The sequence below is a fragment of the Nymphaea colorata genome, chromosome 5 (genome assembly GCF_008831285.2).
Source record: "Nymphaea colorata isolate Beijing-Zhang1983 chromosome 5, ASM883128v2, whole genome shotgun sequence".
Lineage (NCBI taxonomy): Eukaryota > Viridiplantae > Streptophyta > Magnoliopsida > Nymphaeales > Nymphaeaceae > Nymphaea > Nymphaea colorata.
In genome coordinates this window covers 9,572,255-9,586,085 of record NC_045142.1, presented here as the reverse complement: position 1 = coordinate 9,586,085, position 13,831 = coordinate 9,572,255, and the positions used below count along the sequence as shown (strand labels likewise).

The 13,831-nt window shown below is 35.7% G+C and overlaps 1 protein-coding gene across 2 annotated transcripts; it reads left to right on the top strand.

The window, feature by feature from the left end:
* Positions 1 to 2,565: 2,565 nt before the first annotated feature.
* On the top strand, positions 2,566 to 9,522 carry LOC116255143 (MLO-like protein 6). Of its 2 annotated transcripts, XM_031630905.2 has the most exons (15): positions 2,566 to 2,728; positions 2,831 to 2,888; positions 2,989 to 3,269; positions 3,467 to 3,580; positions 3,713 to 3,773; positions 3,870 to 3,958; positions 5,144 to 5,218; positions 5,340 to 5,434; positions 5,692 to 5,741; positions 5,851 to 5,891; positions 6,498 to 6,671; positions 8,183 to 8,218; positions 8,420 to 8,487; positions 8,627 to 8,687; positions 8,789 to 9,522. In XM_031630905.2, the coding sequence occupies exons 1-15, from the start codon at positions 2,606 to 2,608 to the stop codon at positions 9,245 to 9,247; spliced, it is 1,785 nt and encodes a 594-aa protein (XP_031486765.1). In that variant the 5' UTR covers positions 2,566 to 2,605; the 3' UTR covers positions 9,248 to 9,522. The 2 variants fall into 2 exon arrangements, with proteins under 2 accessions (XP_031486765.1, XP_049933777.1); XM_050077820.1 differs by lacking the exons at positions 8,627 to 8,687; positions 8,789 to 9,522 and having other exon boundaries at positions 8,420 to 8,491.
* The last annotated feature ends 4,309 nt before the right edge of the window (positions 9,523 to 13,831 follow it).

Genomic DNA, 13,831 nt, shown 5'->3' with positions numbered 1-13,831 from the left:
CACAAGAAATCGTTTGGCTCTCCGGCACCTGGATTGGTGAAAGGTTACAGACAAAGATTACTGTATTAATGTTTAAACAAAGTTGGACTTGCAACTATTTTTAGCTGGACTCCCTTCGCATTACAGAAAAGCTTCTGGAATAAAATAACAAGAATGAAACTTGATCTAAGGACTTCGGCTTGACTTCCTTTCCTTTTTCTATCAATCGTTGACAAGGTTGTTGCTATTAATAATAGTTACAAGAAATTAAGTTTCAGTGATGTACCTATGGGGGGAGAGAGAGATAGAAAAAAAGAGAGGGAGAGGAGCAGACCAAAAATTTTCATGAGCGGATCGAATTAAAGTTTCTAAATTTTGATTAAGACCAAAATATTATTTTTTAAAATTTTTATATAAAACAACTAAATTTTTTTAAAATTTAATGTATGTTTTTTTTGAGGTGGAGCCAAGGCCCATCTTGGCTTTGCCTCTCAGGTGCTTGATGTAATGCATGTATTGTGTGAATGTGATTAAATGCACAGCCTAATCATGTATTATAATGTTGTGAGAGGCCAGAAGATTTTTCTATTTAAACTTCGACAAAAAAATTCTAAAATTATATATATATATATATATATATATATATATATATATGGATACCAGGTTGCTCAAATGTTTTTACGCATTTTTTAAAGATTTAAAGGGGCAGATGGGCGCAAAGCGTGAGAAATAAGAACAAAAAGGTCATGAAAAATTAAACTGGCATCTACATCAATTTTTGTTGAATATAAAATTCTTATAAATCTAAATAATAGTTTGATATTTCTTCTTACGTCATATAGTCGTGAACTTTTGTGCATTTGTTCATATGATTGTACTTTTATGAACCAGTAGAAAAACGTACAAGTGAACCCATTGAATCCCCTATATTATAACACAAGCACCGTTCTATACAAATTTGAAGATCAAACAACATATTTACATAAATTCGTATTTCTTCTTCTTGTTTATATCTTGCGTATATGATTTATGAAAAGTATACCTTTCAAAGAAGACATAGAATATCAAAATACAAATTAGTAGATGTTTCTTCACAAAGACTTTCTAATTGAATCATTTGTATTATATAAAATGAAATATATAATGGCAAAGTGTGGGTCAATGAACATTCCAATCAATGAAAATGGTATTATGCTTGAGATTACTGTTGCATGCTTGAGATTGTCGTCTCTCTTTCATCGTGGATTGGTACGATGCTTTTGCTGAAGTCCTTGAAACTTGCGTCTCGTCTCGTCGCTAGTCCTCTTTCACCTATACTATCATACAGCAACATTTCCTGACATGGTGGAAGCGAAGATTTAAAATCACATAAAACTTAGTCAGATTTGCTGCCAGTAATTTTCTCTTCTAATGACAAGGAAAGCAAGCGTCCTCTAGGTTTCAACTGGATATGGAGACGACACGTTGAAAACTCTAGAGCCAACAACCTTTGCAGCTTTCTGTCAACGTCTATTCATCAGCTCTAAAGGCGCTTTTTGTTTCACATTTTTTTCTCCCACAGATTCACTCGTGGTTCAAGACTTTCAAGGTTCTCGGAACCAAGCTTCTTAGAACGGGTATGTTTTCCTTTTAAGTGGGTCCCCATTCTACTAAATGCCCAGATCCAACCTTCAGCAGTTGAGCCCTCCAGACTGGGTCAAAATAAATAAATATATATATATATATATCCATTTCCATTTTTGCTCACCAGACAGAGTCAAAATAAATCTCTCTCTCTCCCCCCTCTTTCTTCTATAAATAAGTAAATAAATAATAAATATATGTACATATATATATATATATATATATATTATAGCTAACTAAGAAATTTTTCCTTGTATGGGACGACTGACAACGTCAGCAATCAAATATAACTATACAGGAGGTAAAAGAAGGACGTCAGCTTAAGACTTGAAGCCACGTTGCGTGCGTTCTTGTAATGATATTGTCTTTCAATTAGTGGCGGAGCTGGCCATGCACAAACTCTGTTGTAATAATCATAGTATAGTTTCAAGTCTTTTTGAAGAAACTTTTGATTAGATGGTGCTGGTCTGCTACACACCAGCTTTCATGTATTTCATGTATCTCTGCTGTTGTTTTGAAGGTTTGAGTATGTCTGGAACTTATGCTCGATCACCTCTTCTTCAGTTGAATCAAGTGTCATATGAATTTTGATGTGCTTCGACAGTTTGATCATAAAAAAGGGAAAAAAAACGATAATTTAATAATAATAATAAACAACCAACAATATTTCCAAATTTCCAATACTGTAGACTTCTTATGTGGAACCAAATGGAAGGTCCACTTCTTTGTACTCATTAGGCAGTCAGAGTGTGTTTTTACAAAAGGGACGTACTCCCCTGGATTTTGATTAAGCTTTCTTTCGTTTACACAAATCCCGCGGGCCACCGTCCCCATGACACCCACTTCTTTCCTTCCCCTTACTCCGTCCTGCTTATCAACGACTTTGACCACCGAAGCTGAGCGGTCGAAATTTAAGAGACTCCACGCAGCAGCAACAGGAGCAGCAGAAGCAGAAAGAATAACTCTCTTCTTCGCCCCTGAATCATCTGCGGGCTCTGAGAGGATGGCGGGAGCCGGCGGAGGCCGTTCCCTGCAGGAAACACCCACTTGGGCCTTCGCCGTCGTCTGCTTCGTGCTCGTCCTCATCTCCCTCTTCATTGAGCACTTCATCCATCTCCTTGGCAAAGTGAGCTTCTTCTGTTTGGTTCCGTTTCTGTTCTGTGGTCATTTCTGAAGGCTTTCACTCAATTGGTCTTTGGTGTTGCGTTTGTTAATTTTCTCTTTGCAGTGGCTAACAAAGAAGAACAAACGAGCTCTCTATGAAGCATTGGAAAAGATAAAATCAGGTGAGCTCGCTTTCTCAGCCCATCTCCACCAGACTAACTCTCAATTTCCGTGCCTGATCATCACTTCTGATCGACCATTTTGTGGTTCCCTGGTTGGCAGAGTTGATGCTTATGGGGTTCATATCCTTGCTGCTCACAGTGTTGCAAGGCCCCATATCGCAGATTTGCATACCAGAAAGACTTGGGAAGGTCATGCTTCCATGTGCGAGGGCGGTCAACCAATCTAGTTACGGCACTAACGGTGAAAGCAACCAGGATCATTCCTCTGACGACAGCACGGAGGAGCTTCATAGCCGGAAACTCTTGCTGACCGGCCCTTCCGGTGCAGATCTTCGTCGGATCCTCGCCAGCGGAGGCGGCGGTGACAAGTGTGGAGCCAAGGCAAGATATCAGTATATAGCTCAATTGATGATGGTTGTACTTGTACATATTATTTTCATCATCATCTTTCTTCACTGCTCGACTCAGTGATGCCAATATTGTGATAACCAAGTGACTTACAACAGCTACAGCTAGATTCTCAACAGAGACTTGACGATAATTAACTGTGGTGATGATCTTTTTGGTGGGAATTGCAGAAAATAGCACTGGTTTCGTCGACTGGGATCAATCAGCTTCATATTTTCATCTTCGTGTTGGCGGTATCTCACGTTCTATACTGTATCACCACCATGGCGCTAGGCAGAGCCAAGGTAATTTGTTCTACATCTGTTTCTATGATTTTCTTGTCAGAGTCTCCACAGATACTACTGTCGCCAGGAGACCTATTTAAACCATCTTCTCTGGTTAACTGATAAGCTTCTGTGGTTCTGTTTCTTAATTAGATGAGAAGGTGGAAGGCATGGGAACAAGAATGTAAGACCACGGAGTACCGATTCACACACGGTAATGAAATAAACATGTAAATCTGCTTTTTGTCTAACAAAGGAAGATTTGAAAAAAGGTGTTTGGAAAACTAAATGTCTTCAATTGTGTGAACAGATCCCGAGAGGTTCAGGTTTGCAAGAGAAACGTCCTTTGGAAGAAGGCACTTGCAGTTCTGGAGCAGAATACCAGTTTTATTGTGGATAGTAAGAACAAAGAAGTTCATCCCTTTCATTTGGATTGTTCAAAATTTTAATTCACGCAGAGTTTTCTGAGAAAAGTAGACGTCCTCTGGCCCCCTTAAAAATTTGAAAGAAAAAGTCGTATGGTGGCCCATGTCAATGGGTCTGCAAGATCCAAGTACGGACCCGAAGCCTGGATCCGTTTAGTCAGATCCGGCACGAAAAAGTTATACCGGAACTGGATTCCATGTATGAATTAGGTATCCAAATCCGAGAGTTTTGACTCTGGGTTTAAGACGATGGGATTAAATTGAAGATTATTGGCAAAAGCAGGATTTGACCAGAGTTGAACTTCCATTAAATGGGAAGCCGAAGATCCAAACCGAGCTCAAGCTCCGGTTTTAAGTTTCAGGCCAAACTTGGACTCAAGTTTTTGCCGACCCGATCCGATGCACAGGCTTCCTAGTTATCTTTGTGGGCCATGATAGACGTAACTAAAATCATATGAACCATGAGATCATTGGACTCTACGAACACCATTAATGGCCACGCTCCAATCTCTTTGAATTGTTGTCACAGAGCAGGTCTTTTTAGTGAATTATATCTTAGCATTGAACAAAAATTTTGAAAGAAAAAACTGACTTTTTTGAAATTTCTCCCTTGCCATTTGTTGAGAAAAAAAATGTAGTTGGGTATTAATTTGTATATTATTTAGCAACATATATATAATTTGAATACGTATGTGAAATAAATGTAGAGAATGAAATATTAGTTTTAACAGTAGCAAACTTAGAAAATTTTCATGACCGAATTAAAGTTTCTAAATTTTGATCAGGACCGAAATATCATTTTTCAAAATTTTTATATAAAACAGGTAAAATTTTTTAAAATTTAAGTGTAATTTCTTTCTTTTTTAGGCATGGCCAAGTCCATGTGGGCCCTACCTTAGCTGCCCCTGATTTTAGGGCCAATGGGAAGATTGATCTCAAAATCCCTCTCCTTTGTCATCGAGAGCTGTGTCGGCGGCACCAGGTCTCTGCAGCTATGCCCTTCGGGGTGAAAGATCTGTTTTGTTAGATCAGCTAACAAAAGAACCCGAATAACAAAACGAGACTGTAATGACTCGCTCAATGGTCCATTGTGATTCACGTAGCTATCAAGATGGTGCTTCCAAGTATCAAAGGATCTAACTGCTTCTTCATAATGCAGGTGTGTTTCTTCAGGCAGTTCCTAGGGTCAGTACAGAAAGTAGATTATTTGACGCTAAGGCACGGCTTTGTCATGGTAATTAATTATTAATCTTTCCGTTTGACTTCACCTTCTTCCCTTTCTATGAGGAACGCAGCAGCTCTTTAAATATTTACCTCGTCTCTACGTTAACTAACATCCAAGCCACGATTTTCAGGCACATCTTTCTCCTCATTCTACCACCAATTTTGATTTTCAAAAGTACATCAAAAGATCCCTAGACGAAGATTTCAAAGTCGTGGTTGGCATCAGGTGAAAAATATCTAAAACCATATATTTTTTTACTGTCGATTGAATGTTGCCTGATATTTCCTGATGGTTAAAATTTAAAAGTTCTTCGTTAAAAACAGACAGTAAATTAGCAGTAATCATAAATTATGGTATAATGACAGTTTATGAGTATTTAGCAGTAATTTATAGTTTTTTTAATTATAATTTTTAAATTTTAATCATCTGGCAACTATTTGACTTTGACTTCCTTTTGACTATTTTTTTTATATATGTTTTAGCCCGGTAATTTGGTTCTGTGCGGTCCTATTCATCCTCTTCTTCGCTAATGGTAAGCAAACAGCTGGATTAGTTAAATGTTTAGTTTAGTGCTCCTCCTCTATTATATATTTCATCTAAACAATATTTAATCTGAAAATGAACGTCCATTGTTTGAGCAGGAACGTATTCCTACTTTTGGCTACCATTCATTCCACTAATTGTAAGCTCTCTTTCTTTCTCTCTCTCTCTCTCTCTCTCTCTCTCTCTCTCTCTCTCTCTGAGGAACCAAGTCCATGATTTCTGTACAATAATTTTATAGGAAACTCTTAAAAAGTTCATGAAATCATGTTTTTGGTGATGATAGAAAATACACTTGCAAGGTTTCAATTGTCATGCGTCGGAGTCTTTTGCATGCACCGTCTAAAGCATCAGCGTGGGCATTATAATTTTAAAAAAATAACCAAAAGATAATGAAATTACATGTTTTCAAGTTAACTATTGGATTTCGGCACTCCTTATTTTCCTACTCATGAGCTATAATGAGTTAAAATGACTAAAATATCATCAAATTACGTTTCACAATCGCGATATATAATTCAAAAGTTAGCGACATTGTTATTTTATCAAAACTTAGGCGCATTTTTTATTTATTGCCAAATTAAATCTTATGTTCGCACGCGTTTTGAAGATATTTCGTCACAATACTACTTTTTCGTCCTGGCTATATATATATATATATATACATATATATATATATATATATATATATATAATGGTTTTCCAACCCTCATTCTTTTTCCTTTTTCAAAAAATAATAATGTTGCAGATAATTCTTATGGTGGGGACGAAGCTGCAAGTGGTGATAACGAAGATGGGGCTGCAGATTCAAGACAAAGGGGATGTGGTGAAGGGAAATCCGGTCGTCCAGCCCACGGACCACCTCTTCTGGTTCAGCCGTCCTCGCTTGATCCTCTTCCTCATTCACTTCGTCCTCTTCCAGGTCAGATAGATCAACTATATAGCCACATTGCTTTCCTTTTTCCTTTTTTTTTGTATTCCTAAAATTATAAAAAGAAAAAATTAAAATCCTGACGCACACAACGGATAAAATAAAACCAATTAAAATAGAAAAATCATAAAAAAATATCTAAAAACATTTAGGAAGTCGAAAACGTGGCACTCATGCATATATAACGCCACGGAATTGAAACTTGTAAATGCGTCCAATTTATTAATTGGCAAGAAATGCCACTGCACATGTCATGAAAGAGCATATCCGGCCATAAATTTTGTATGCAATGTACATATACATAGGGGTAGAGTCAGAAATTTTTTACGAGAGGGTTGAATTAAAGTTTTTCAAATTTTGATGAAATATTATTTTTCAAGATTGTTATATAAAACCAGTAAATTTTTTTAATTTACATGTAAATTTTTATTTTATTTCTTTGAATTGGAGCCATAAATTTTTTTAATTTACATGTAAATTTTTATTTTATTTCTTTGAATTGGAGCCAGGGCCCTTTCGGGGTCCTATCCTGGCTTCGCCCCTGTGTGCATATCGTATTAGCTGACAGCGTACCTTTGATATGTATCTAGTCGGGTTCAGATTACAAAACATATATTAGATGCTGGTCCCTTGGCCAGATTCTGATTGAAGATTACAGTACTAAATTTCCTTACTAATACTAATTGAGTTTTATTCAATTCGACCAAACAAACTCAAGTTTATAAGTTGATATAGCTGCCTCATAATAAGTACAACTTTGCTAACTTTTTCTTAGATGTTTTGTTTATTTGTGTCGAATTACTTTCTACAACCCCCTTTCGGGTGAGCAAGGGGTATTAAACCCACCGCCCGAAAAATGCCCGAAGGCCCCACCATTCCACCTGCCTTCGGGGTCCTGAGCTGCGTCTGTGTCAGTGATAGCAACTCCCTTCATTTTCTCCCACTGGCGCTAATTATTCAAAATAAGAAATTGATTAAGCAACTCTCTTAAGAGTAATTATAGTTAATTTATTTGATCCTCTTTCGAACCAAATATTGATGAGGCACTCAAGACCAAGTCATAAGTGTATTCCCTTGGATTGAATTGACCGAAATATCATAAATGCATGACAGGTTATAAAGTGAATTTGTCTAAGCTTTTTCGTTTCCAAACTATGAAGTTTAACGAGGACAAATGATGTTTATCTACTGTTTTAGTCTTCATAGTTATTAAACCATATTTAAACACTCTCCATGCTTGTTTGCCGAGTGCTTTTAGAGACCGTTTGACAATAGTAACTCATTGCTATTGTCTCATGAATCTGTCTAAAAAAATCGAGCAGATTCATCGACCACTTGTCAAGTGTTTTATGAATCCCTTATTTTTTGAAACATGTTTATGGGATGGACAGTAACAAAGTGTTGTAGTAGCCAAACAGCCTTTCAAATCACATTCAAATCTTTTGTTACCTCTTTTATCGCATAAGGACTTGCTAACATTTATTGCTTGTGCCTGCTTGCAGAACGCCTTCCAGCTCGCTTTCTTTGTATGGGCCTGGGTTAGTTGTGCATCCTCTTCTTCTCTAGTTGAAATTCATACCCGCCTGTGTTTTCTTTCTCTATCTTTAATCAATCTAGCTACACCCATTGGATTTTACAAACTACAAGTTACTATTCTCTCTTTATATATATGTATATATAGCTTTTAGAATGTGATTTAATTCTGTCCAACATGTACCGTTTTTTGGTATGACGTGCAGTGTACATTTGGGCTGAGGTCATGCTTCCATCGTAAAGTATCAGACATAAGCATACGGATTTCAATGGGGTAAGCGCTCGCTAGCAACATGCTGCTGACCTTGTGTTCAAACAATCTAATGATATAAACCCTAATTTCGATGAGGGTTCCGTATTCGTTTAAACACTAACCATTTGTTTTATCCGACACTGCGTGGTCGGTTAACCAGGATCTTGATTCAGTTCCTCTGCAGCTATGTCACCCTCCCACTCTACGCGTTGGTCACTCAGGTACTTAATTATCATGCCAACAGTGAGGCCTAAAACATGCACAACTTGCTTAGTTTGTAACTAATGTAATGTGATGTGCGTTTTCTCTGTCTTCTATACAGATGGGCACCAACATGAAGCCCACAATCTTTCAAGAGAATGTCGCCGGCGCATTGAGAAGATGGCACAACGGTGCAAGAAAGAACCTTAAGGAGGGCCGTAAACCAGGGTATATGACACCAACCCCAAGCAGTAGCAGGCCAAGGACACCAAGGTCTAGCAACCCCGGAACACCAATTCATGACTCCTCCCCTGTACATCTCCTACATCGTTACCGGAGTGAAATGGACCCTTCCGTAATGTCGCCGACGTTTTACAATGAAGGCCAGGTTGCCGGCGGTTCGGCAAGCCCTTCCCGCCATGCAGTTGGTGAAGGTTCTTCTTCTCACCATCACAGGCATGGAAGTCCGGACCCACATGGCTTGGAGATGCAGGAGGTTGTGGTGCATCCTGATGCTGAAGCAAACCTTAAGCAGTTTTCTTTTCCAAGAAGAGAAATAAATATTGAAATCCATCACTGATTATTATAGCAAAGAAAAGTATTAACTTGGGGGGATTGTAAGCGGTAATGTATTTATACATGGATTCATTTGGAGAATCACTAGGTAAGCATAAATTCTTTTGCCGGTGGGCATGTTTGAGGTGGTAAAATTCCCTACTTACTCCACCGATTTTTCATAACCGTGGTCATAAACAGTTTTTCCTCCATGGAAAGAAGAATTAAGCAAAGTGATCTGGCCACTGGTTATGCTTCCTCTTACTGAAAATTAAATAATATCTAAGTACCCATTGTTTATTTTTTTCCCTCAAGTGTTCTTCCAAAGCAAGTTGTAGCCATTCTATGTGTATGATGTGCACAATATGCTGCTGGAAATATTAAGGTTCGCTTTATTCACCAATGATCTTGGACTTTCGTATTCCTGTTTTTTTGCTGATCACGAATGAAAGGATATTTGCTTTTTGATTTCAGCAACGGATCAACGAGAATTGATGCTAAAGGTTTTAAATTAGGAAGGTCCAAACAAGTGAGATCATATATAGACCTCCAAGATCAAATTTTATTCCTCCATCATGGATAGAAACTCTCTTGCAAAAACAAATGTAGATATATATATATATATATATATATATATATATATATATATATATATATATATATATATATATATATATATATATATATATATATATATATATATATATATAGCACCAAGTAGAATCTTAGTGAAAGGAAAATACATGCACCGGCTTTTGACAACTATCATCATGGCAATAAGTTTGTACTAAATTATGCAAAATTTATAATTTTTTGGCAAATCAATTTTTCGCCTACTTTTAGAATGAGTGTCAGCCACATGCATGAAACCTACTTGCAGCCAGCTCATTAAGAATGCATGTGTTCGCACCCCTTCCCCTAACTCTGTCTTTTCGTTGTAGAAGCAAGGAGTTATGCAAAGTAGAAAATTTCAAATTGGGTTTTAAAAAAATTTCAAGTGAAAGGGATCCATCCACCGTTATAAGGTTGAAACGTTTTTGCCACCTATAGTAGGGGTAATCAGACCAAAGACTAAGGATCCTATATGATTGTGCATAAAGCTTTGGATTTAAAATCGAAAGTTTATTTTGAACTTGCTTTTAGACAAGTGGTTTTGAGCTTATTTTGGTAAATTAGATTAAAATTTGGACAAGTTGTTTGAAAAATTAACTTGTTTTGACAAGTTATTTGAAAATTCAAGAATTTGGATAAATCCTTTTGAACAAAATTGAAAAATTTCTAACTTGATTTGATTGAAGAGCGTTGTTATGGTCGAAATTGTGTGCCCATTTGAATTGGGCTTCAAAATCGGCAATAATGTTGAGAATGGATTGAGTTGATGACCCTTGGTTTGGTCGAAAATGTTTTAACCTGAGTTGAATGGGATTGATTTGAGATGAATGGACATTGTTGCTTTGTTCCATGGTTTTGAAAATTGAATTATCAATCTGACAACTTGGATTGTAAATTTGGAGTTTTGATTGAAAATTGAGAATTTGATTGAAAATTTTGAGATTGAGATCTAATACTTTGTAGTGAACTTGAGATCATCTCAAAATTTTGGATTGAAGTTTTAAAAGATCAACTTATGATTAAATTTTGGGAAAATAGATAAACTTGGCAAATAGATCAACTTTTGGACAAATATGCCAAGTTATCTTAGCAAATGGTTAATTTTGAAGTTTCTTTGTGCAAAAACATGTTAGGTGTAAGAGACATGAATTTGATTTCAAATGGGTTTTCTTTTTAGAGAAAAATTGTAATTGTTCAAGTAAGTATAAGTTACTATTTTCGAAGAAATGTAGATTCCAAAATGTTAGAAAATATGTTATCTTCAAACAAATTGTACCCAAATTGGTATCATGCTTGTGTTTTCTTTTGAAACTAAGTGGTATTTTCAAATTCTCACTGCAATGACTTAGTCACTTTTTGCAACTCAAACTTGAATGTATATTTTTGTTAGTCTGTTGTAACCTTCCTTATTTATCTTATTATCTCACCACAATCCTTAAAATTGTGAATCTTGTAAATATTTAGTGTATAGCCTTGTAATCTTTCCCACAATAAGATATAGAAGAAGATTTTTTCTTTAGCTTTCCATTCTTCAAAGTGTCTTATCATGCTCTTAACACCCCAAATTTTTTCATCACAGTTAATCGAAGCAATTTGATTTGAGTTCACGTTGAATGTATGAAAGAAAAGAGAAACTATATGAAATATTCATTCTTCCCTCTCTCATAATCTCTGAATATTTATTCAACATCAAAATTAAATCATAATCTATACATAGAAAGATGAGTAGAACTCTCTCTATATGTTCTTAACATATTCTTAAACATAAGAATTAGAGATGTAGTTCACAAGCTTGATACTTGAATTAAAATTTGAAAATAATAGCAAATCATAAAAATGAAATTAAAACCGAACAAAATAGAGGAGAGACATAAGAGATGTCTACTTTTGTCTCAAAAATTGCCATAAAATCATATTTCATACTGATTTAAATAAGTGAAAATAAAAAATGTTGATTCTAAGAAATCTTGAATCTCAACAAATTTTAGTAAATTATTAAAAAATTATTTAACTTCTCCCTAAGTTAAGCATCTAAATGAGCAAGAGGAATGTTCCTCTTGAGAACATGTTCCAATTTATGTTAGATATACATGTTGGGTTATGAGGTCTTTAGAATACTTGCTTTTCTTAAACCAAATCTGCTTTCAAGTTTTATATAACAAAGTTTGTCTATTCTTTGAACCATTCAGCATATTTGATCTCTTTTTTTGAAGAAATGAAAATGGGATTTTTAAAAGCGATTTTGTTGCATTTTGGATATTGATTAATCTCATGCAAATTTGACCGTTGATAAATGAAATCAACAACTCCTGAAAGTACTTTGGGGTGCTGATTTAAATAAAATTAGAACTTTCTTCTAATTCTACTAAAAGAAGCTGATTCATGACCAAAACATGATATTCCAAGAGCTTAATCATTGAGATTTTAAGCTAATTTTCGTGAGATCATGGTATGATTTCAGCAACATGCATGCATTTTTACGCTTGCATTGCTGGAATAGACAATATTTTGAGATGAAATATCGAACAATCTTGTAGGTTTGAATTATGAAGATCAAAATGAAGATTCGCTTTCTTTAAAATAAACTTAGAGACATGTTTTAACCTAAATTTAGAGAAAAATAATTTTTAATAAGAGGATATGTGTGTGTGTATACATATATACATTGCCTCTTAAAATAGAAATATTGGCAAGAAACCACTTAGCTTACGAACCATAACGGTTCATACCTGTACATAAGAAGATTGAAACTAGTTTTTAATCTTCACCACTACCCTTAATCAACTAAATCAAGAATGCATGAGTTCAAAATGATTTAAAATAAAAGAAATCAAGAAAATGCTCAAGCTTTTTCTGACTGTTATTACCATGCAAGGTGGATCACATTCACGAAATGCATCCGTCCCTAATAGGCAATTAAATATATATATATATATATATATATATATATATATATATATATATATATATATATATATATATATATATATATATATATATATATATATATATATATATAAAATCCTGTCATGGTGGAGAGCTTAAAAGGGGCGTGGCCTTGGGGACCTTTTCAAAAATTGATTCATGGGTTCTCTTTTTAGAAAACTGGTTTACGCAAGCATCATGCATTAAAATGTACATTTGATCACATTTTCTCCAGCTACATCATTGCTAGCTATAAAATATGGAATAAAATGGAAGTAAGAAGCTAAAATGCATAGAGAATAGGCTAAAATTGCCCCTACCTTGTGGTAGGTCTAGGTATTTGGATCTCTTCTTGGCTAGTTCTCTAAATCTAGCAATCCTATGGAAGATTCTAGAGTAAGATTCGAGCTTAGCAAGGCTGTTAAGAGACTTCTTCTTTACTAGAAATTACAGGGAATGAAGAGGATTTTCTTACAACGAAAATCCTAAACAAGGGTCCACTCAAGAACCCGAGCTTAGCAAATTTGAAAGCAAAGGCTAGGAAATGATAAACAGAGAAAAAGAGAAGAGGAGAAGGCCGGGACGACGACGTCATCTCCTTGGTTTCTTCTTCTCTTCTTCATCTTCTTGCTGGTCTTGGCTGCAACTTGCTTTTGGATGCAACTAAGAGAGAATGTTAGATAAATATCTCAAATTGTCATGCCCTACCTTGGTTCTGAAGGTGGATTTATACAACCTTGAAATTGAATGAGGAAGGGCAGGATGAGGCTGTGCATCTTCCTCCTTAGCTCACTCTTGGAGCATGCCCAAGTCTTGGAGAATTAGCCCCTCCATTTGAGCTGGTGAGTTAGAATAGGTCCACCTCTATGCCAAGCTGGATTTTGATTTAATTAAATTTTAGAAAATGAGTTGAGATAACTGCCACCTCAGCCAGCCTCTAATTCGGCCAATGAATTAGAAAAATCTAATTTTTTGTTGGTTCAACTCATAATGGATGGATTGATGACTTGACAAATGAAGCTTAAAATGATCTTTTAATCTTCTTAAATGGTTTCAACCAAGCACATTTAGC

What these genes read in the sequence shown, in the direction of transcription:
- LOC116255143 (XM_031630905.2), top strand. Translation starts at nt 2,606, where the DNA reads ATGGCGGGAGCCGGCGGAGGCCGTTCCCTGCAGGAAACACCCACTTGG. An exon ending in TGGCGCTAGGCAGAGCCAAG is followed by an intron (nt 3,581 to 3,712) that starts GTAATTTGTTCT and finishes TTTCTTAATTAG; the next exon opens with ATGAGAAGGTGGAAGGCATG. An exon ending in TCTACGCGTTGGTCACTCAG is followed by an intron (nt 8,688 to 8,788) that starts GTACTTAATTAT and finishes TCTTCTATACAG; the next exon opens with ATGGGCACCAACATGAAGCC.